Source organism: Artemia franciscana, chromosome 7, assembly GCF_032884065.1.
Source record: "Artemia franciscana chromosome 7, ASM3288406v1, whole genome shotgun sequence".
NCBI classification, from domain to species: Eukaryota; Metazoa; Arthropoda; class Branchiopoda; order Anostraca; family Artemiidae; genus Artemia; species Artemia franciscana.
Window position 1 is genome coordinate 35,412,160 of NC_088869.1, and position 24,410 is coordinate 35,436,569.

The window sequence follows — 24,410 nt, forward strand, 5'->3', positions numbered from 1 at the left end:
GTTCGTGGTAACGAACTGAAAGTAAGGACGTCCCGGCTCAATAGCAACCAAAACTCTTAAAAAACGAAATTTTGATACCAATAGATACATCAATAGAACTGGATTTTTATCATGATTTTAAATATATAAGTTTCATCAAGTTCAGATTTACCCATCAAGAGTTAAGAGCCTGTGAAAATTTGCCTTCCTTTCGAAAAAAGGGGGAAGCACCCTCTAAAATTCATAGAAAATTCTTAATGAAAATCACACCATCACATTTAGCGTATCAGAAAATCCTGATACGCTTCTATCTGCAAAAATTGGGAATTATGTATTTTTTGCCAGAAAAAAGATCACGGATATGTGTTTATTATTATTTATTGGCTTTCCCAGGGGTGTATCAACCCAGTGGTCCTAGAATATTGCGAGAAGGCTCATTCGAACTAAAACTAAAAATTCTAGTGCCCTTTTTAAGTGACCGAAAAATTGGAGGACAACTATGTCCCCTCCAACACTCATTTTTTCCAAAGTCGCCTGATCAAAATTTTGAGAAAGCTGTTTTGTTCAGCATAGTCGAAAAATCTAATAGCTATATCTTTGACGACGACTTAATCCCCCAAAATCCACGGGGGAAGGACTGCAAGTTATGAACTTTGCCCATTGTTTACATATAGTATTGGATGTTGGGAAGTATACAGACGTTTTCAGGAGGATTTTTTTTGGGGGGGAGGGTCAAGCGAGAGGGTTACGTGGGACTATCTTTCTATGGAGGAATCTTTAATGGGGGATAAGATGTTTTCATGAATGGGGTGCCGGATTTCCCAGCATTATTTAAAAATCATAAGAAATTAAATAAATAAAAGAAGTTTTTTCAACTGAAAGTAAGGAGAAGCATTAAAACTTAAGACGAACATAAATTATTACATAAATGAGGGGATCTTTCCCCTTGTCAATACCTTGCTCTTTACGCTGAAGTTTTTTTTTAGTACTTTCCAAAGAACTGTTTATTCTAATCAAACGGCCTTTATGATTCAGTGGTCATTGTTAAAGAATTTAAACAAAGTTTGAACTTTAGCGCAAAGAGCGAGGCATTGACGTGGGGCGAACCCCTCATATACGATACAATTTCTATTCATTTTAAGTTTTAATTTTGCTCCTTACTTTCAGTTGAAAAAATTGCTTTTTTATTTAATTTTGCTCATAGCCGGCTATTTTCAAAAGTCTTTAGCTATGGCGAAATAAACCTTATGGCACAGATAGAAAATATATTTATAACAAATTAAGCTCAGATGTTTCATTTCGTAGCAAGTAACAACATACATAAAACCAAGAAAAAAACAATAAAAAAAAGAAAAATAGACCCAAAAAAGCAACACGGGTACGAAAAGAATATTTCCTTTAAAGATAAACATGTACATGTGACTTTGGGACAGTATTGGCATGAGACAACAAGATTGAGCAGGTTAATTAATACCGTCTTTGGGTTCCAAGAAAACCACACATTGGGGGAGGGGGTTTAAATCAAATTTTATTATATTTCCAGTTCTTAAGTAAAACTTAGATATGTATATTTAGTAAAATAAACATTACTATTCATTGCTACAACCTATGGGTAGCTCGTGACCTCTAAAATAAAAAAATAAATAAAACTGTGGTAAAATTCACATTATGTGAGATTCGTTTAGATTTAAAATTTCTTAATTTAATTGCTATCTTGATTTTATTTGCCTTACTTTATGGTAATAAAAAGTGTTTTTTTCTTCCCTTATCATGTTTCACTTTCAATATACTGAATTGTCGCTTTGTTTCTTTTACTATTTTTATAGAGCATTTCCCAGGGAAATAGTTGTTTTTGGATAGTTTTAAATGCTCGTTTGAGCATAGCAAACTTATAGTTGTAGCGAGATTTTGTTTAGAAATCTATACTTGGTTTCTAGAACTAATTGGTATCGGATTCTTCACAAACTTGATGTTATTTAATCATTGCTAAGGCTTGCGTGCATTTTTCTGCTGCAAATAAAACCGATTTTCTTGTAAATATTCTGCTGAGTAAAAAGAAACGGTTCTTTTCTTTGGCTTCACCACATTCATATCTAACTTGCGAAGCGTTTGCGGAGGAGTATACCCACAAATAATTGACACTCGTCGAAAGTTTTATGAATAGAAAAGGTAGTGAATCTAACAAATTGTTGGGTTGTACGTGAGAGCGACTATATTAAACAGCTCGTGGTAACGAACTGTAAGTAAGGAGCAACCCGGCTCAATAGTAGCCGAAACTATAGAAAAACAGAATTTTATACCAATAAAATTATCAAAAGAATAGGATTCTTACGCTGATTTCAAATATGTAATTTTCATTAAGTTTTGTCTTATCCATCAAAGATTATGAGCCTGAGAAAATTTGCCTGGTTTTTGAAAAAGGAATGAATACCCCCCTAAAAATCACGTAATCTGAATAAAAATCACACCATCAGATTCAGTGTATTTAGTGAAAACCCTACTATAGAACCTAATATACGTTTCAAGCTCCTATCTGCAAAAATGTAGAATTTGCATTTTTTTTTTGCCAGAAGAAAGATTCCGGATGCGTGTTTATTCGCTGTTTTGTTTGTTTGTTTGTATGTTTGTTCGTTTTCCCCAGGCGTGATGATATCGACCCAGTGGGCCAAGAACATCGAAAAAGGGCCCTTTCTAACGGAAATTAAAAGTTTGAGTGCCCTTTTTAAGTGACCGAAAAATTTGAAGGCAACTAGGCCCCCTCCCACGCCATTTTTTCCAAAATCATCTGATCAAAATTTTAAAATAGCTATTGTGTCCAGCATAGGTGAAAGGCCCAGTAACTATGTCTTTGGAAACAACATGATCTCCACAGCTCCCGGGGAAATGTTTTTAAGCTATAAAATTTGCCTATTGTTTACGTATAGTATTGGGAAGTATGCATTCATTTTTCAGGTGGAAAGGAGAGGACGAGTTTTCTGCTGGGGGGATTTTGCGCAGGGTGAATATACCAAAGAGATGGAAGTTTCCTGGGGGTAAACTTTTCAGGTGAAATTTTATACTGGGGGAATTAACTAGAATTCATTTTTACGAAATTCCTTTTTATGTGGGATTTCTCCGCCAGATTTCCTGGCGTGACTTAAAAAACAATCAGAAATTAAATAAAAAAATAAGGGAGCAACGTTAAACTTAAAACAAAGAGAAATTATTAAAAACAAACAAAAATTATTAAAACAAAGTTTAAATGTTGCTCCATTTCTTTAAAATCAACTCCTGAAAGAGGAGGGTCGTTTAATTAGATTAAAAAGCAAATTTTTTAAAAGTACCGAAAAACTTTAGCGCGAAGAGCAAGGTGTCGAGAAGGGGAAACCCCCTCATATACGTAATAAAAAATTTACGTAATTTTACGGAATTTCTTTTTATGTCTAGCTTTCTCTTTACAGACTCTATTTTTTACATGTGGATATCTCAAGGGTAATTGTCCGGGGTAAATTTTCACAAGGATTGAATTGTCCAGAGGATATTTCCATGGGGAGGGGGACTTTCCCGCCACATTTCATGGCGTTATTTGAAAAAGATCAGAAATTAAATAAAAAACAAGTTTTTTCAGCTCAATGCAAGCAGCAACATTAAAGCTTAAAACGATTATTGTGTATATGAGGGGGTGTCCCCTCCTCAAAGCCTTGCTCTTTACGCTAAAGTTTGAATTGTGTCCCAATCCTTTAAAAACAACTCCTGAAAGACAAGGGTCGTTTAATTAGAACCATAAGTAACTTTTTTAAAAGAATTGAAGAACTTTAGCGGAAGAGCGAGGTGTTGAGGAAAGGGAAGCCTCCCTCATATACGTAATAATTTCTGTTTTAAATTTTAATATTTCTTCTTATTGTGAAAACTGTATTCTTATATAATACCAAACAAAGAAAAAGAACGAAAAATTTGGGGTGACATCGCTGTTATGGTCTATGATTAAATAAAGGCTAAAACGGCTAATTCACATTTAAAGGATGAACGATTATAGGCTACCAGAAATAGTTTTTTTTAGTTCAGCTGGGGTTGCAGTAAAAGCAGTAAACCCTCGAACGGAATGGGAGGATGCATAAAAAATATCTGAGGGTAGTGAGAATTTGACCGGATAAGGGAAGAAAGAAATGAATAAGTAGGATGGAGGTGAAGGGAATACAGTTGTGTTGTGCCCATGAGGATTTCGGCAGTTACGAACAAGGTTATATCCAGGATGTTTGTTCAGGGAGGGTGTTTTTTTGACATGGGTGTTCTACAAAAAACTATACAAAATACATAAAAAAAAATTATACGTATTTTTTTACTTTTTTACTAGTTGGAAGAAATTTCAGGGTGTGGCTCAAGCCTGTACCCCTCCCCTTCCCTGCTGGGGTACGGCGTTGGTTGTGAGCAAAGTTGAAATTTTAAATGTCCGTATCTAAGTATATTATTTCGATTTTGTATGGTAGTTCTAGCCTCCTGTTTTTCGACTCCCTGAAAACTAAAATGGAACAATATTGAGTTGGCCATTAGCTTGGTTTCGGAAGAAAATTCAATATTTTACTAACTAATTAATCAATATGAGCAGAAAAATTAAATCGAAGCTAAAGTGTAAATCTTTCCACACAGATATCAGTTACAAAGTCAAAGGAAACAAAGACTTGTGACCAAAGTAAAGAATGTCTTACCGGAAATTTGAAAACCACTTGACGAGCTGAGCTGTGTTATTCTTGTTGAATCGAATGTCAGGGAAGTACATCTTCAAAACGGAAGAGCTTGGGTAGCGTACCCAGAAGAACATTAATTTTGCTTTACGCAGGTGCATCGGCGTGAGGGTTGCAGCATGGGTCTGAGTCAAAAAAAGGAAGTTAAGATAGAATTTGTGAATATTTTGCTTACTCACAATTTTAGGGAAGCAAAAAGCAGTAAAATGGGTAAAAGCCGTTGCCTTTGTCCGAAAATCTTATTTTAATTCTTGTTACCATGTGTATTAACAATTTTGCACATTTTTAAACTTTTATGTGCGCAAATATAAAATTTGACTCCTTAAAAAGCAAATAACCAGATTCACAATAACCTTTTCGATTTATCAGGGCAGAAAGAGAAAACGTTCAAAAACGAATTCTTTGAAAACGAGTTAAAGCAATTTTTGAATTTGCGTTCACGTCAACCAGGGACAAAGGTGGTGCGTGCACCACAAATAAAATATAAAACCACCAAAGTTCACGTCTCCTTAGTGAAAATTTTTTTGTTGCAACAAAATATTTTTCGGTATATTTTAGTTTAATGCTTAATGTAAGTAAATAGAGGCCATTTACGGTTGTGGGAACTTAGTAAAGCACTAGAGGGAGAGGTAAAGGGGATTCATTAGGGCAATGGTGAAACTCATACAGAACAGCAAATGCTTTCTAAGAAAGACCATTTTCTATAGAGTAAGTCTTATAAATTATATCACTAAACGGGTTTCAGTGAGAGAGAGAGAGAATGGACGCAAATCAAGTAGTATATTCTAAGTACAACTTATGTTCACGACGCCACTACGGGTAGTTCTGAACTGTCAACATCAGAGGACGTTTTGCATATCTTGGGTGGGGCGCATACAAAAAGAGCCCTGAGTTACATACAAACCGTCAAATGTTGGTGCAGATAACAGGACTAATCGATAATAGACTTCGGATCCCTCTTCAGCATAGTCGAACAAAGTAAAATTAATTTCAATTATACTAAGGTTCAAGGAAATGATGTTGGAAGATTATGTTACGATATTAAAAACGTTACAAATGTTGGCTGGAATTGAAAAAGCAATCTAAACAAATGATGCCACTTATATAATTGAAGAGTTTACTATATATCAGAAATTACACGCTCATTGAATCCCTCTTTAAGAAGACAATCGGCAAAATAGATAAAAAAAAATAAGATATGGAGGTTTAAAAAAGATCTTTCGACTACTAACAAAATTTTAACTCATCTGCAGTGTTACGGATCGCGTTTATGGATCCTTTAATTCATATACATACATTTAAGAATTCATTTTACGTTTTTAATTAAAAAAAGAAAAGCAAAATGATCTTGTCTAAATTATAATTTGAATTTTGTCCCAAATAGTGCTTAAAAACTGAAAAGTTCAAGACCGTATTAAAACACATTTTGTACAGTCTATAAACAAAGATTAAAATATAATAAATTGTGAAAAAAGACACAAACTAATGGTTTTGCTGGTTTACAAGCGAAAAAAAAGTGAAGCATAAAGTAAATAATCAGCTACTTACATTGGCTAGTAAAGACAGCGACGGGTGTAGACTGTCATAAGTCTCGCCGGATGACTCCGAATTCCGGTCCATATCCCCGTGACGAAGAGCTGCAATGTCGGGAATGCCATGATGTCCCGCAAAAAAGGCTGGATGCATCATTGACGTTGGTGGAGTGCGAACATCGTTTCTTTCTGGTGAAAAACCTCTTCGATAGTAAGCAACATAGGGAGAAAAACTATCTAGGGCAGAGTTGGGCTGGGGAATGCCATTTACTCCAGCCATACTTGAAGAAATATGATTGCTGTTATATCGTGGAGGGGAAAGTGGACTGTCTGACTTGGGTGAGTTTGTTGGAGAAAACCGGGATGTTGGTAAACTTTGTGGGTAAGGGCTTGGATTTTGGTTCTGTAGCAAATTGGGAGTTTCGCAACCTCGACCATTTAGTATGCGAGCATCTGTAACTTTGTTTCGGCGTTTTTTGGAGTTTACGACGAGGCTTAAAGCCTCATTCTGTTCCTGTTCTCTTTGCTCGTGCTGTGTTGAAAGCCCAGCTAAAGTGCTCATTGCGCTCAAAGATGATAAAGAGCTGAGAGGATTTAAACTTGGATATAATGGCAATTTATGCTGAGGAAAGAATGGCAAATTTAACGGAGCTCTCAGATAACTAATATTTCCATCTTGTCGAGCTCCTCTATCAACAACTCTTCCTCGAGATTTCGCCTCTATTTCTTCCCTTAGCTTTTGTTGTGCCATTTTTTTTTGTTGGACATACCTTTGAACAAATTGATCAATAACAGTGGTAAGTGAAGTTTGAAGTTCATTTTTCAGTAAATCAGCAAAACTTTCAAAATCTGAAAGTAACTCTCTTGACTCCTTCTTATTTGAGTCATTTTCAAGCAAGAGTCGCCTTGTAGCGTCAAAACTTATCGTATTGCTGAACTGGGGTATGCCTGAGCTAAAGGGAATATTTGGGGTATTACGATCTTTTTCAGGACGTTTTTCAAGTTTATCTTTTAGTGAAAGATCTAATTGAGACTCACCCTCTTTTTCTGAAGCCCCAACAAGAGCTTGACTATAAATCCGAGCATACTCTTGTTGTAAAGCCTCAATGGTCTCTTGTCTTTGGTATTTTGCTTCTGGTTCTTCTTCCTCTCTTATGCGTGAGCTCTCGTGCTGCTGAGGCTGGTAAAGTTTTCTTTTTTTACAACCTAGTAAGGAGTGCAAAGTATTTGAAGTCGGACGCTTTATTTCGAGATTTTCAGGCTCGATGGCTGAATCTTCTGCACTTTCGCTTTTTACTAGACTTGACGCTTCTTCCGTAGTTTCGGCAGGCCTCATAGTTAGCTCTAGCCCGACAAGTTGTTGCTGTTCTTCGTCACTACTGGAGGCTGAATCCTCACTTTCTTTTTTTGTCGACAGTATGTCTCTTAAATAGTGTCCACTTTCGTTAGGAGAATCTGCACTTCGTCTTATAACACTTTGTCCCACTTCACTTTGTTCTCTATGTAAATACATTTCGGTTACCATTCTTCTCTGCTGAGCAAGGTATCCCATAGGATACCCAGCCTGAGACGGATGCTCGAGAAGGGCCAGTTTGAATCACAAATACACTAAGTGTTCCTTCTAAGGCAAAGTCTTACGACAATATGATGCTATGAAGGTGAATACCTTCAGTATAATCTCGAGGTGCCCGAAAAGCTGCTACCGGATTGGTGCTAAGTCGACTGGAGAAACACATTCTCCGTTGGTCCAGAGATCTAAGAGGCGGGCGTACCTTGAGACCGCTTCAGGGAGGTAAAGGGAGTTGTTGTTGGCTTAAATGATTAAGCCGGAGACAAGAATCATAGAAAGGAGTTATAGAAATAACGGTGTTAAGGCAGATGTTAGCAACAGCTAGGCAGTAAACAAGATATGGGAACTAGAAATAGCAACTCTTTAAGAATATTGTATACACTGGGGAAGAAGTTCTAGGAAGATGTCTCGACTCATCTTAGGCCTTAAAGAGAACCAAAAATTGGAATTATTCTTCATTACCTGTTATTTGTTAGCGATACAATAAGCCGTTAAACAGTGTCGAAACTTAATTCTAACATTCAAACTAATGTGAGGACAAAAAAACAAATAAAATATAAGAAAATGTAACAGTGAAAAATGTTTGAAATGGTTTATATTATACGATTACACATAGGTGTAGATATACACTGTGACTACATTAGCTATATTATATTCTGAAAAACCACAATAAAGTGAAAATAAAAAAAAAATATTTTTGGCCTTAAAAATAAAATTTTTCAGTAAAAAGTGATTATTTCGTAGAGACTCTCCACGCAGTTGTCTTCAGTAGACGGAAAAGATCTTGAAGGAATGAAAAAGGAAAATAAAGCTGTTATTTGAACCAAATATCAAAAGAAGAAGAATTACTGAGTAAACAAATAGGCGTACAAACTGTAATTATGAAAACCAAAAAAAAATGTTTTTTCCAGTCTAGTTAATGTATATTGGGCTAGTTTTCTAGTCCAGATCTGTCAGATTTGGCTTTATTCAGAGTTACTCTTTCGATTGTTTTTGGTTATTTAGGATTTTTCTTATGCCAAAAACAGCAGAGTGAAGGTCTTTACAGAAATATTCTTTTTTTTCCGACTTTCTTAAAAGATCTCCTCACTTTGTCTTTGCATTTAGCATCCTAGACAATTCTCGTAAATTTACAATCAGTTGCTTAATAGCAACCATTCAGTTTCATGGAATTCTTAACTATGAATAAATCTGGGCTATTTTTGTCTTCTAAAAGTATTTTTCTAAAAACTTTGTTTGATAAATTCCGGTTCTGGATGTATAATATATATATATATATATATATATATATATATATATATATGTATATATATATATATATATATATATATATATATATATATATATATATCCATCTTTATGAGATTATGATAGCTTGATTTTAATAGTGATAACTCAGTAAGATATGTTACAGTAAATAGCAAGAATATATAAAATATAAAATGAATAAATAAAATGGAATGAATACATGAATTAATAAAATGGTTATAGTAAATAGCAAGAAAAATATGATAAATAGAAAGCGTTTTTTTATATCATTTTCTTGTTGTGTACTTTTCTTTATCTGACAAGATTTTTTTCTTCTTTTTTTCTGTTACAGGGAATATCCATCGTTATGAGATTATGATAGCTTGATTATAATAGTGACAACTCAGTAAGATATGTTACAGTAAATAGTAAGAATAAATAAAATATAAAGTGAATAAATAAAATGGAATGAATAAAACAAAATGAATAAGATAACGATAGTAAATAGTAAGAAAAATATGATAAATACAAAGTGTTTTCTAGAATTTTCAGTATACCTTTATATGTTTATGTATATATATATATATATATATATATATATATATATATATATATATATATATATATATATATATATATATATATATATATATATATATATATATATATATATATATATATATATATATATATATATATATATATATATATATATATATATATATGTATATATATATATATATATATATATATATATATATATATATATATATATATATATATATATATATATATATATATATATATATGTACATATATATATATGTATATATATATATATATATATATATATATATATATATATATATATATATATATATATATATATATATATATATATATATATATATATATATATATATATATATATATATATATATATATATATATATATATATATATATATATATATATATATATATATATATATATATATATAACATTTTTCATTGTTGGTTGGCTAAGACCTATCCAAGGACTCTGATTTTTCTTCTTCTGTTAGAAGAAGGAATATGTTCCAAAGGCTTTCTATTTTCCAAAGAGTAAGTACGGGCTATGCTATTTGACGTAGCCTTCTATACCTTTCTTCCAAATAGTGTTCCTGATTTATAAAAATCTTTGGTACCTGTTAATTAAAAGAAACACACCAAAGAAGTGAATTTATATTAATTCTAATGAAATATAACTTTCAGATAACTTTTAGTGTATATAATAATATAATTCGGGGCAATATATTTGCGCATTAGGAGACAGGGGTAAAGTATTTTGACAGTGCCCCTCTAACATAACAAAATATAACCTAACCCTCACCCCCCCACCCCTAATGTACAAATTTATAGCCCAAATTATACAGATCCATTGCATTCTATCATCCGTCGTTTGTCTTTATGGCAGTGAAACCAATGTTCTGACACCTACCCTGAGCGTAATTGTTGAGTGTGTTTTGTTTGATTAATGAGTACCAATGCTTATAAACTGCCTTTATGTATAGCTGATTATTCTAATATCAAGTTAAAACGATATACTGTAGATCTGAGTATCTTAACTCGAAAAACTATGGTAAAATCGACAATTTTTATCCTAATTTGTTTTGTGTCAAAGATTACAAGCAAAATAATCATTATCAGGCAGATTCCAAGCTTATCTCATCGTACTTTTAGTTTTTAAGAAAGATTCTGCTCTAACCTTACAAAATGTTGAGGGGTTATATGGGGAGATCCGAATTCTTTCCATCGGTGTTATTCTTTTGAGTAGGAATTATCAAAGCGACTGATATTGAGCCTTGGGGGGTACTCAACTACCTCTTAAAGCTGCTTGGCGATCGGATGAACACTGAAGTAATACATACAGGACACACAGACAGACAAACGCTTGATTTTGTGTATATAGATGACCATTGCCATTCTTGGACAATTCTGCCTTTTTTTTTGGGGGGGGGAGGACTAAGAAATATCCACTGGATAAAGGGGGTGGGTTAAAACTGTATATAAACCTGGGTACTTGTCGATTATTCAAAACACATCCAAGAAGTGAAGTTAGGTTAATCCTAATGAAATTTAACAAAACTTGATGATAAAATAATAACTTTAGAAAAAAAATTATGGAAATCTAACGCAACCTAACCTAAGCCCTAGCCACCTCTATATATGAAATATTTAGCATTTAGTAATATCTAACCGATCCCAGACAGGCATATCAGTTATTGTCGGATATTACACTACGTAATTCTTGAATATATTTCGAATAACCGGCAAGTACGCGAATCTGCTTTGACACAGAACTCATATATTTTCAAGCCTAAATCCAGGCCCGGGACCCACTGACATAATTGAATGATATAGCTGTATTTAAGCCTAGTATTTCTTCTTTCAGAGAAAAAATTAAGCATTTACGTAACATTAGTCCATAATACGTTACTAAACATATAACCATAGTATGTCCATATTAACGCATCATTTTATTTTTACTACAGAATTGTGACCGTAAGATCTTATAGAAACAAATCGGTGAATGTTCCATTCATTTTTGAAGAATATCACTGTTTTATTTATAGTTACCGAAATCCTGAGTAGTTCAATTTAATTGAGTGTCTCGCAAATCTTATCCCCCCCCCCTCATCTCTGTAATTGCAAGAAACTTAATTTTTTTTTAACATGTTTCGATTTTTTTTACTTTTAAGTTTCCTACAAAAATATTTTGGCTTTAGCTTTCTCAAAGGGTTAAGTGTTTACCTAACGATGTATTCTAATTAGTCCTTAAGACTGCATTTTGAACCAAATGAAGTCGTCAGGCATATTTACTGGTTTTCATTTCGGGATTGGAAACTTATTCGCAACTATGAAACTATGGAAGAAAGCGATTAACACGAACGTCGGGGCTTCATTAGGGTGTCAACTCCCCCTGTGAATACGCATACTGTACTTCAAAGGTAAGAAAACCATAAACGTAAAGATCATAGCATCACCGACATATTTATGATACATTGTAAAACAAAGTGTCTTATAGCATCAGGGATGGATCTAGAGCAACATCTAGGGGGGGCAATGTGACAAGAGTGCCAGTAATTGACTAAATTGAAAATTGTATTTTTTTTTTAAGTGAAAAAGAGAAAAAAAGAAATGAAGGCACTGGAAAAAATCTTGGTGAGGGGGTCCTTTCGCCCCCCTGAATTCACCAGTGTACAGTATGAGACCTAAGTATTTACTGTTGCTTTATCTCCAGGAGCAAATATTCAGCGTTTTATTGGGAGGGGGGTAGAGGGGTCCATATCCGAATAGTCAATGGGCATGGGATATATAATTTTTTTCTCCGCATTATTGTGGGAGAGCAACTGCCCACCCCCATTCGCCCCCTCCCCCAAACGATACTCCTGTTTCTCTCATTGGTATTTCTGCTAGAGAAAGTGATTAGTTTTACGACTTGTTTCTCGGACTCCATTCAAAGAGACACCTATAGGCAGGCACCTATTTTATCTAGAAGCATATTTAGCCGTTTTGTTGGAGGCTATAAAGGTTTACTGGCTTCTTGCTGTCTTATTTACTGCTACATACTTAGAGGGACCATAGTCAAAAACCATCCCTCTGAAAGTCAATAATTTCAACAATAGTTTATGAACTTTCTTTTGAGCTGTTTTTGCAAATTTGCCCTGTCCCCAGAATACAAGCCCTCTTTCTCTAAGTGTAAGCGCATTTCACTTTAATTTAGTATTTTACTAAGATAAAAGGATTAATTATAAGAAAAACTTACAAGAAACATATCCACGAGGATAATTTATTTTTCTCATTTTTCCCAGAGTGATTCCGGTTTTACTGAACAGCGAAGGGGTCCAGCGAGACTAGTGTTCCCATGACTGCGGAAAATTCATTAGAATAGACGCGTGTCGGGGTTCGTCCCTTAGTCTCTTATCAAAGATATTTCTATCGTGGCATTATGTCCCTTTTTGTCATCCTTCCGATGGGTCTTACAACTAGAAAATATGCCACGTGCTTCAAAGAATATTCTGGTATTTACAAAGCTATCCAAATGACGGGTTATGAAAACTAAATAAACCCGCATTTGTAATAGATTGGTTTCTCTGAAAGAATTGAATGACAAGTTCTCAAAATTACAGAAACAGCACACAAAAATGTGAGTTTTTCTTAGTTCGAAGGTCAAGAGTGAGCCAAAAATGGAAAATGATGTAAGCTAAGATACGAAATACAGGTAGATAACATCCAGTGAATTTGTTACCGCAATCTCTGCGTTTATTGTAATTTTATAACTTATCTTTTCTAGACAAGGATGATGCGAGGGAGGGGCGAATGGAATGATGACCTCCTTCATATACAAGGCAACATTTCAAAATATATGGAGGGCAGTTGGACACATTGAAAACTGCATCCAAATGCATTTATATTTGAATCTTGGTAAATACAACACTCCCGATTATACTTTTCCTACCCCCGCCCCTCTCGGTAAATTTTTGGGTAGCACTTATGCCACTACTCGATGTAGAAAAAAATTCAGTACTTGTTAATTAAATGGAACACAGTCAAGAGTTACACTGTATAAGATGTGGCAATAATCAGTTTGCCCCCTTGGAATCGATTATGATTTGCTTATTTTGAGTGAGAAAAACTACGATGTAGCTTTATTTTAATTAAATATTTAATGCATAGAGTTGGTTAGGAGGTTGTGTTAGGTTGGGTTAGGTTAGGTATTGAATATAATGTGGATACTTGTAGCCCCTTACCGCTCAAGTTGTTCATTCATTGATGCATTATAGAACCAGTTTTTTTCGTTAGTTTCTTTAAGCCTAGCATGAGACAAGACAAGGAGAAGTGAAAAAATTGATGAAATATACATAATTTGGGCTATATATTTTTGCACATTAGGGATAGGGCAAAGTATTTGGACAGTTTGAAGTTAGAAGACAATTCTTATTTCATAATATGCAAAATAATTGCACCTAACACATTAGGCATACAGAACCAGTATATTTTACTCCCCCCCGCCTAATATGCAAATATATAGCTCAAATTTGTTTCTCAAGTATTATATTTTATCATATGTATATTTCATTAGGATCGAGCGTCAAAGGAACATATTAGAAGAATATTGGGTAGGGTCTATTTCATACAAACACCATAATGCGTTCTGCGCGGCCTGCTTTCAATAACTATGTTTCGCAGCTTCCATAATTTAGTTTCTGGAGTATTGTATTATCATCATGTTGGGTACATTTTATTAGGATTAACCTAGCTTTACTCCTTGGGTGTGTTCCGTTTAATTAACAAATGCCAAAATTTTTCCTCTGTAAATGAAATGTAAATTTTATATTTTTATAGTTATTGCTTAAATAAAATAACGGCATATTCATTTAAGTATTAAAAGGCATATGAAAGACATCACTGTCAGATGCAAATTTAAAAAGCACTTAGTCTTCAAATAATGAACCCTCATCAGAGAACCCGCACGCGACAGTGTGATATGCATTTCCTTTTAATGACCAGCTGTAATCCAGGGCCCATAATTCACCTGTATACGGAGGGACCAGGGTAGGCTGCCTGTAGTGGGAATGACATCTGGTTAATAGGTTACAACCTAATCAACTAGGTAGTTTCTTTCTTGAAGTTTTTACTACATCCTCTTAGGGAAGTCAAGATTTAATGTGATGTAAAATAAACAAGTAACGTTATCCCAGAAGCTTGATGGGGCTTATGATACCCATATGGGTTTATTATGGATAGTAAATTAGAGTTCCTTGGATCATTAAGTATTTATCTGTTTGTTAAATATTTTATTTGCAAAAAAAAAAAATTAAAAACAGGTTTCCATTGCATGTCTTGTCTGATGAAAAAGCAAAAAATGAAGGATCAATTTCTTGTAAAAAAAAAGTATAGATATATATACATATATAATAAAAAGAGAAAAAAGGAAGAACAAGTCATGGTAAGACGAGGGCCGAATGTATGTTTCCAAGATATCAGAGCAAAGCAAAAGTTGGGCACTACTCTATGACCGTGCATAAATTCGCTATTTGAGTTGTTTTTCTCTTCTTTTTTTTTAAAGGTTTATACTTTCCTTTAAAAATGTGTCGTATAAATTGGCAGGAATAATAACCGATTTTGGTGAGGGAGGGTGGTAAAACTCATCAAACTGCAAAATGGCAAGCTATATGAAAATGACATGAAATTATGGATAGTAGTAAATCGGTAGGTATTGTGGGGTGTTCCCCAAGACTGTAACATCAAAAGCTAGAGATGCAGTCTTCAGTAAGTAGTAGCTGAAAAGAGCCGACAACTTTCTATTGCTACTATTTCCACAATTTATTTATGTGGAAAAATTCAACTTAAGCAAAAGCAAAAGGGGGATATTCCATTAAATGCTGCAAGATGAATATCAAAGTATGCCATTTAGAGTGTCATAATTAAAAACCCACTATGGAGAAATTAGCGAAGGCTATTTGTCCTTCAAGTAACTATTTTAATATCTTTTAGTTCTTTTTTCTTTTGTCACAGCAACCAATCAAGCAACAACCTGCCTGAGCAAATATGTAGAAAACTCACTCTAAAACTCATGTAGAAAACTGCGCCTTAATATTAGTCAAGGTTTTTTTTTTTTTTTTTTTTTTTTTTTTTTTTTTTTTTTTTTTTTTTTTTTTTTTTTTTAGAAACAAAAAAGATCTATCTCATAAAATGTCTGGAATTGAAAAGGATTATGTTGATAAAATTGCGGGTGGGCTCACTAAAGTGATCTCAGGCTAAAACCGCAAAAGTCCATCTTCTCCCCTCCCAAAGAAATCTAGAAAGAAATGATTGGACTTAAGAAATTCCCCTTCTCTATCACATCTTTCGGTCTGTCAAGTATTGTTATTCTAACTATTTCCTCCAGTATAACATCCAGTTTATGGAAAATGTCCAGCCGATATGTAGTCCCAGCAAGACATTTTACTATCAGATGTGTTTTTTGTTTGTTTGTTTTTTTCCCAAGGCCTCACATTTTTGATAAAGTGGGGAATCAGCTAACCGTTCGTATTAGAGGCCTTTTCTAAATCAACTATTTCTGTTAAGTCATAAAGATATTTAGTCGGCGTAGGCTTAAACTTTCAGAATTGATTCCTTTGTTTCTTTGATTTCCACCTTTCTATACCAATTGTGCTCCTCCCTCTCATTGCTCAGTTTCCTAACGGCTGCTTCCCGGTAGCTTTAGAAAGGAGAAGTGGAAAAGAAAAAAAAATCTAGAAAGAGTCCAAAACTTATACGAATTGTCCTTAGATTTTACTTCCTGTTATTCTCACATGTCTCAATTGTCCTCGATTACCCCTACCCAAGTCATTTACAAACATCTGAAGTGTTATTCAGGGCTCTCTACCGTCAGTTTAAATAGGTTCAACATTGTAATCCAAGATGAATAGCCAACTTAGCAGCTGGCAAAGATAGTAAATCAGGCGGCTATTTTTAGTTTCAAAGCCACGCGTCTGTATTGAATCAAGTTCAAAGAAGGTGACATCGGAAATCATTCCCTAGTGACATCTATGGTCAGACGAATTGTTTGGTAGAAGAATGATTGAATTTATTGTTCTAGGAAAATCGGTATTTTGAACATGTTAAGAACAAATACTCAAATTTGCGGTTGGATCGACTTACTCTTGGCTACTTTAAATACTCAAGAAACGATACATAGTCTGGGCAAATAGTTTAGCTTCATTTATCAAACAGTTTGTGGTAACGAACTGTAAATAAGGAGTGACAATCGGCTTATTGTGGTGATTCCACATATATCAAATCGGTTCAGTCTAGTGCTACCCTTCAAAGGCTACGAGCTTCGCAAAAAATTGCCTGATTTTTGAAAAAGGGGGAGAGGAACAGCCCTTAGAAGTAAAGGAATCTTAAGGAAAATCACACCGTCAGATTCAGTGTAGCAAAAAACCCTACTGTAGAGGCATCAAGTTCCTATCTACAAAAATACGGATTTTTGTATTTTTTGCCAGAAGTAAGATGACGCCGTGTTTATTTGTTTTTTTTTCTCCAAGGGTGATCCAATCGACCCAATAGTCCCAGAATATTGGGAAAGAGCTCTTTCGAACTGAAATTAAAAGTTCCAGTGCTCTTTTTAAGTGACCAAAAAGATTGTAGAGAAACTAGGCCCCCTCCTACTCCCTTTGTCCCCCAGAATCGTCTGATCGAAATTTTGAGATAACCCTTTTGTTCGCCATAATTGAAAGAGCTAACAGCTATGCATTGGAGATATTATGTCCCCCACAGCCCCTGGGAAAAGGTCTTTAAGTTGAAAAGTTTGCCCATTGTTTACGTATTGTATCAATTATTGGGAAGTATACGTACATTTTTTTTGGGGGGGAGGGTAAATTTTCTGAAGCAAATGTTCTACGAGAAGAATTTTCCACGGGGTAAGTTTTTTTTGGGTAAACTTTTCAGGAAAAATCACACACTGGAGGAATTTGCTCGAATTCTTATATGAAATTCTTTTCATTTGTCTTACTTTCTCTTTGCCGACTCAATTTTACGCGTGGAGACATTAAGAGTAATTGTATGGGTAAATTTTCGCCGGAATCAATATATCTAAGGATCTTTCTGGGGGAGGGAGATTTTCCCGTGGAGGTGGAGCCAGGTTTCCTAGCATCATTTAAAAAACGGTGAGAAATTGAATTAACAAAAACAAGTTTTTTCAGCTGAAAGTAAGGAGCAACATTAAAATTTAAAACGAACAGAAATTATTGCATAAATTAGGGGGGTTGCCTCCTCCAGAATACCTTGCTCTTTACGCCAATGTTTGATGTTTGTCCCAATTCTTTAAGAACGACTCCTGAAACACAAAGGTCGTTTAATTAGAACAATAAGAAGCTTTTTTAAAACTACTAAAAAACCTCAGCGTAAAGAGCGAGACATTGAGGAGGGGTAACCCCTTCATATACGCAATAATTTCTGTTTGCTTTAAGTTTCAATGCGGCTCCTTTCTTTCAGGTGAAAATACTTGTTTTTTAATTCATATTTCATGTATAAAGAATTGTGTAACTGAAGCAGTGATTAAGGAGTTATATTTGAGTCATTTTCGTTTCTATATATATATATATCTATATATATAAAAATAAGTTGTCTGTCCGTTACGCCAGATTATATCTTCTACATATATAAAAGAAAACAAACTAGAATGTAAAAACTGGAAATTGCATAAATATTTCAAAATATTTTGACAATTGATTAAAGTAATTCGGAAAAAGAAAAATGGTAAAAAACTAAAAAAAAAAAAACTAAAAAGAAAAAACTAAAAAAAAATAAAAATTAAAAAGATTAAAAAAAGAAAAAACCTAAAAAGAAAAAACGTACAAAAATAAAAAAGATAAAAAACTAAAAAAAAACTAAAAAAAGCTAAAAAACTAAAAAAAAACAAAAAACAAAAAAAAAAAACTGGGAATTGCACAAATATTTCAATATATTTTGACAATAGATTAAAGTAATCCGAAAACCTTAAAACAGATACCCCAAATTTTGAGGTTTAATATAAATTGTGGGAGCTTTAGCATGCTTGGCACGTAAAGATTTTTCCAAGCGTCAATGTTAGAATGAACATTGACAAATTGAAGAAAACAAATCAATAAAAAGAAGAAACTAAAAAAAAGAAAAAACTAAAAAAGAAACAAAACTAAAGAAGAAACTGTATCTATATATAAAAATTTATATACATAAAAATAAGTTGTCTGTCTTTTATGTCTGTTACACTATGTCTGTTACGCCTGATTATATCTTATCTATATATAAAAATAAGTTGTATGTATTTTTTTATTGAGGGTTTGCATATGACGTCTGAAAAACAGAGAAGAAAAAGAAAACTGAAAAAAGAAAAATGGTAAAAAACTAAAAAAAACTAAAAATAAAAAAAAATAAAAAATTAAAAAAAGAAAAAACTTAAAAAGAAAAATGTAAAAAAAAAATAAAAAAATAAAAAGGTAAAAAATTAGAAGAAATTTAAAAAAGAAAAACTAAAAAAGAAAAAACTAAGAAAAGAAAAAACTAAAAAAGAAAAAAAACTGAAATGAAACTGTATCTATCTATATATATATATAAATAAGTTGTCTGTCTGTGTGTCTGTCTGTCAGGTGACGTCATGTTTCTGTGTCGACTGACGTCATGTTTTCAACTGACGAAATTACAGACTGGGACATCGGGACACAAATGACGACCGGGACACCGGCACATAGGGAATATAAATGACGACACTCAAAGAGAAAGCGACCGGGACAAAAGGAATGTTCGATTAGCAATCACCATCAACAAAGCACCGGGACACAAATGACGACCGGGACACAGGGAGTATAAATGACGACCAGGACATAAGTAAAAAAAACTAAAAAAACTAAAATAAGGGTAAAAACTAATAAAAAAACTAAAAAAGCTAAAAAATAAAAAAAACTAAAAAAGAAAAAAAATAAAAAAGGAAAAAAATGAAAAAATAAAGGAGAAAAACTAAAAAAACGAATGTATATACAGACCGGAACACCGGGATACAAATGACGACCGAGACACAGGGAATATAAATGACGACCGGGACACTGGGACACAACTACAACGGGGACGCCGGGGGGCACAGGGGGATATAAATGACGACCGGGACACCGGGACACAAGGAATATAAATGACGCCCGGGACACTCAAAGAGAAATCACAGACTGGGACACTGGGACACAAATGACGACCGGGACACAGGGAATATAAATGACGACCGGGACACAGGGACACAACTACAAAGGGGACGCCGGGGGCACAGGGGGATATATAAATGACGACAGCGACACAATATATATATATATATATATATATATATATATATATATATATATATATATATATATATATCTATATTCACAGGTGGGACATAGGGACACAATTACAATGGCGCGTAACTACTATGGCGCGTAACGACTTACGCGCGCGGGGGGGGCTTGGGGGGGGCGCAAGGTGCCCCCACCAACTAGCTGTTGGGGTGGCGCGAAGCGCCACCCTAACAGCTTGCATATCTATATAAATGACGAACGGGACACTCAAAGAGAAATTACAGACTGGGATACCGGGACACAAATGACGACCGGGACACAGGGAATATAAATGACGACCTGGAAACAGGGATACAACTACAACGGGGACGCCGGGGGCACAGGGGGATATATAAATGACGACGGGGACACAGGGAATATTCGATGAGCAATCACCATCAACAAAGCTCAAGGGCAATCGTTAGAAAAATGCGGTATAGATATGAATACGGATTGTTTTCAAATGGACAATTATTATGTTGCATGTTCAAGAGTTGGTAAACCTGACAATCTATTTATATGGACAGACAATAGGACAGCAAAGAATGTTGTATATTCGCAAGTTTTACGTAGTTAAATATATATATATATATATATATATATATATATATATATATATATATATATATATATATATATATATATATATATATATATATATATATAATATATATATATATATATATATATCTATATATATAAAAATAAGTTGTCTGTGTGTGGATCTGTGGATGGATCAGGTGACGTCATGTTTGTTCGCATATGACGTCTGAATTATTTCACACTAATACAAAAGAAGAAAAAAACTAAAAAAGGTAAAAACTACAAAAAAAACTAAAAAGAAAAAAAAACTAAAAAAGCTAAAAAACTAAAAAAAACTAAAAAAAGGTAAAAATCTAATAACTAAAAAAAAACTGAAAAAAATAAAAAAAGGCAAAAACTACAAAAAAAAATAAAAACTAATAAAAAAACTAAAAAAGCTAAAAAACTAAAAAAACTAAAAAAAACTAAAAAAAGGTAAAAAACTAAAAAAAACTAAAAGCTAAAAAAGAAAAAAACCAAAAAAAGGAAAAAACTGAAAAATAAAAGAGAAAAAGAAAACTAAAAAAATATGAATAATCTATCTATATATATAAAAATAAGTTGTCTGTGTGTGGATCTGTGTGTGGATCAGGTGACGTCATGTTTGTCCGCATATGACGTCTGAATTATTTCACACTAATACAAAAGAAGAAAAAAAACTAAAAAAGGTAAAAACTACAAAAAAAACTAAAAAGAAAAAAAAACTAAAAAAGCTAAAAAACTAAAAAAAACTAAAAAAAGGTAAAAATCTAATAACTAAAAAAAAACTGAAAAAAATAAAAAAAGGCAAAAACTACAAAAAAATAAAAACTAATAAAAAAAACTAAAAAAGCTAAAAAACTAAAAAAACTAAAAAAAACTAAAAAAAGGTAAAAAACTAAAAAAAACTAAAAACTAAAAAAGAAAAAAACTAAAAAAAAAAGGAAAAAACTGAAAAATAAAAGAGAAAAAGAAACTAAAAAAATATGAATAAATATATATAAAAATAAGTTGTTTGTGGGTTATGTCTGTCTGTCTGTCTGTCGAGTGACGTCGTGTTTGTCCGCATATGACGTCTGAATTATTTCACACTAATACAAAAGAAGAAAAAAAACTAAAAAAGGTAAAAACTACAAAAAAAACTAAAAAGAAAAAAACTAAAAAAGCTAAAAAACTAAAAAAAACTAAAAAAAGGTAAAAAACTAAAAACTAAAAAAAACTGAAAAAACTAAAAAAAGGCAAAAACTAAAAAAAAACTAAAACTAATAAAAAACTAAAAAAGCTAAAAAACTAAAAAAACTAAAAAAACTAAAAAAGGTAAAAAACAAAAAAAACTAAAAACTAAAAAAGAAAAAACTAAAAAAAAGGAAAAAACTGAAAAATAAGAGAAAAAGAAAACTAAAAAAATATTAATAAATATAAAAAATATAAATATAAATATAATATAAATTAGCAATCAACAAAGCACCGAGACACAAATGACGACTGGGACACAGGGAGTATAAATGAAGACCAGGACATAAGTAAAAAAAAAAAACTAAAAAAACTAAAAAAATGGTAAAAACTACAAAAAAACTAAAAACTAATAAAAAAACTAAAAAATCTAAAAATCTAAATAAACTAAAAAAGAAAAAAAAGAAAAAAGGAAAAAAATAAAGGAGAAAAACAAAACTAAAAAACGAATGTATATACAGACCGGGACACCGGGATACAAATGACGACCGGGACACAGGGAATATAAATGACGACCGGGACACAGGGACACAACTACAATGGGGACGCCGGGGGGCACAGGGGGATATAAATGACGACCGGGACACCGGGACACAAGGAATATAAATGACGCCCGGGACACTCAAAGAGAAATCACAGACTGGAACACCGGGACACAAATGACGACCGGGACACAGGGAATATAAATGACGACCGGGACACAGGGACATAACTACAAAGGGGACGCCGGGGTGCACAGGGGGATATATAAATGACGATGGCGACTCGGAGTGGTCGATTAGCAATCACCATCAACAAAGCTCAAGGGCAATCATTAGAATCATGAGGTATAGATCTGAATACGGATTGTTTTCCCATGGACCATTATATGTTGCATGTTCAAGAGTCGGTAAACCTGACAATCTATTTATATGCACAGACAACGGGACAGCAAAGAATGTTGTATATTCGCAAGTTTTACGTGATTAAAACATATATATATATATATATATATATATATATATATATATATATATATATATATATATATATATATATATATATATATATATATATATATATATATATATCTATATTCACAGGTGGGACATAGGGACACAACTACAATGGCGCGTAACTAATATGGCGCGTAACGACTTACGCGCGCGGGGGGGCTTGGGGGGGGGGGCGCGAAGCGCCCCCACCAACTAGGTGTTGGGGTGGCGCGAAGCGCCACCCCAACAGCTAGTATATATATATATATATATATCTATATATATAAAAATAAGTTGTCTGTGTGTGGATCTGTGGATCTGTGAATCAGGTGACGTCATGTTTGTCCGCATATGACGTCTGAATTATTTCACACTAATACAAAAGAAGAAAAAAACTAAAAAAGGTAAACTAAAAATGTTCAAGAGTTGGTAAACCTGACAATCTATTTATATGGACAGACAATAGGACAGCAAAGAATGTTGTATATTCGCAAGTTTTACGTAGTTAAATATATATATATAGATATATATATATATATATATATATATATATATATATATATATATATATATATATATATATATATATATATATATATACACAATATATATATTCACACTGAATTATTTCAATAATTCAGAAATAATTCTGAATTATTTCACACTAATACAAAAGAAGAAAAAAAAACTAAAAAAGGTAAAAACTACAAAAAAAAACTAAAAAGAAAAAAAACTAAAAAAGCTAAAAAACTAAAAAAAAATAAAAAAAGGTAAAAAACTAAAAACTAAAAAAAACTGAAAAAACTAAAAAAAGGCAAAAACTAAAAAAAAAACTAAAAACTAATAAAAAAACTAAAAAAGCTAAAAAACTAAAAAAAAAAAACTAAAAAAAGGTAAAAAACAAAAAAAAAACTAAAAACTAAAAAAGAAAAAACTAAAAAAAAGGAAAAAACTGAAAAATAAGAGAAAAAGAAAACTAAAAAAATATTAATAAATATAAAAAATATAAATATAAATATAATATAAATTAGCAATCAACAAAGCACCGAGACACAAATGACGACCGGGACACAGGGAGTATAAATGACGACCAGGACATAAGTAAAAAAAAAAACTAAAAAAACTAAAAAAATGGTAAAAACTACAAAAAAAACTAAAAAACTAATAAAAAAAACTAAAAAATCTAAAAATCTAAATAAACTAAAAAAGAAAAAAAGAAAAAAGGAAAAAAATAAAGGAGAAAAACAAAACTAAAAAACGAATGTATATACAGACCGGGACACCGGGATACAAATGACGACCGGGACACAGGGACACAACTACAATGGGGACGCTGGGGGGCACAGGGGGATATAAATGACGACCGAGACACCGGGACACAAGGAATATAAATGACGCCCGGGACACTCAAAGAGAAATCACAGACTGGAACACCGGGACACAAATGACGACCGGGACACAGGGAATATAAATGACGACCGGGACACAGGGACATAACTACAAAGGGGACGCCGGGGTGCACAGGGGGATATATAAATGACGATGGCGACTCAGGGAATGGTCGATTAGCAATCACCATCAACAAAGCTCAAGGGCAATCATTAGAATCATGAGGTATAGATCTGAATACGGATTGTTTTCCCATGGACCATTATATGTTGCATGTTCAAGAGTCGGTAAACCTGACAATCTATTTATATGCAAAGACAATGGGACAGCAAA

At 33.0% G+C, this 24,410-nt stretch overlaps 1 protein-coding gene across 1 annotated transcript in view; it reads right to left on the bottom strand.

Moving 5' to 3' along the window:
- The window catches only part of LOC136029204 (homeobox protein prospero-like), a 36,152-nt gene that overhangs the window by 6,022 nt on the left and 5,720 nt on the right, over positions 1-24,410 (bottom strand). The window contains exons 2-3 of the mRNA XM_065707354.1: positions 6,249-8,226; positions 4,665-4,825 (exon numbers count right to left, since the gene is read on the bottom strand). Coding sequence (XP_065563426.1) covers positions 4,665-4,825; positions 6,249-7,784 — 1,697 coding nt within the window. The 5' untranslated portion in view covers positions 7,785-8,226. The remainder of the gene's footprint in view (positions 1-4,664; positions 4,826-6,248; positions 8,227-24,410) is intronic.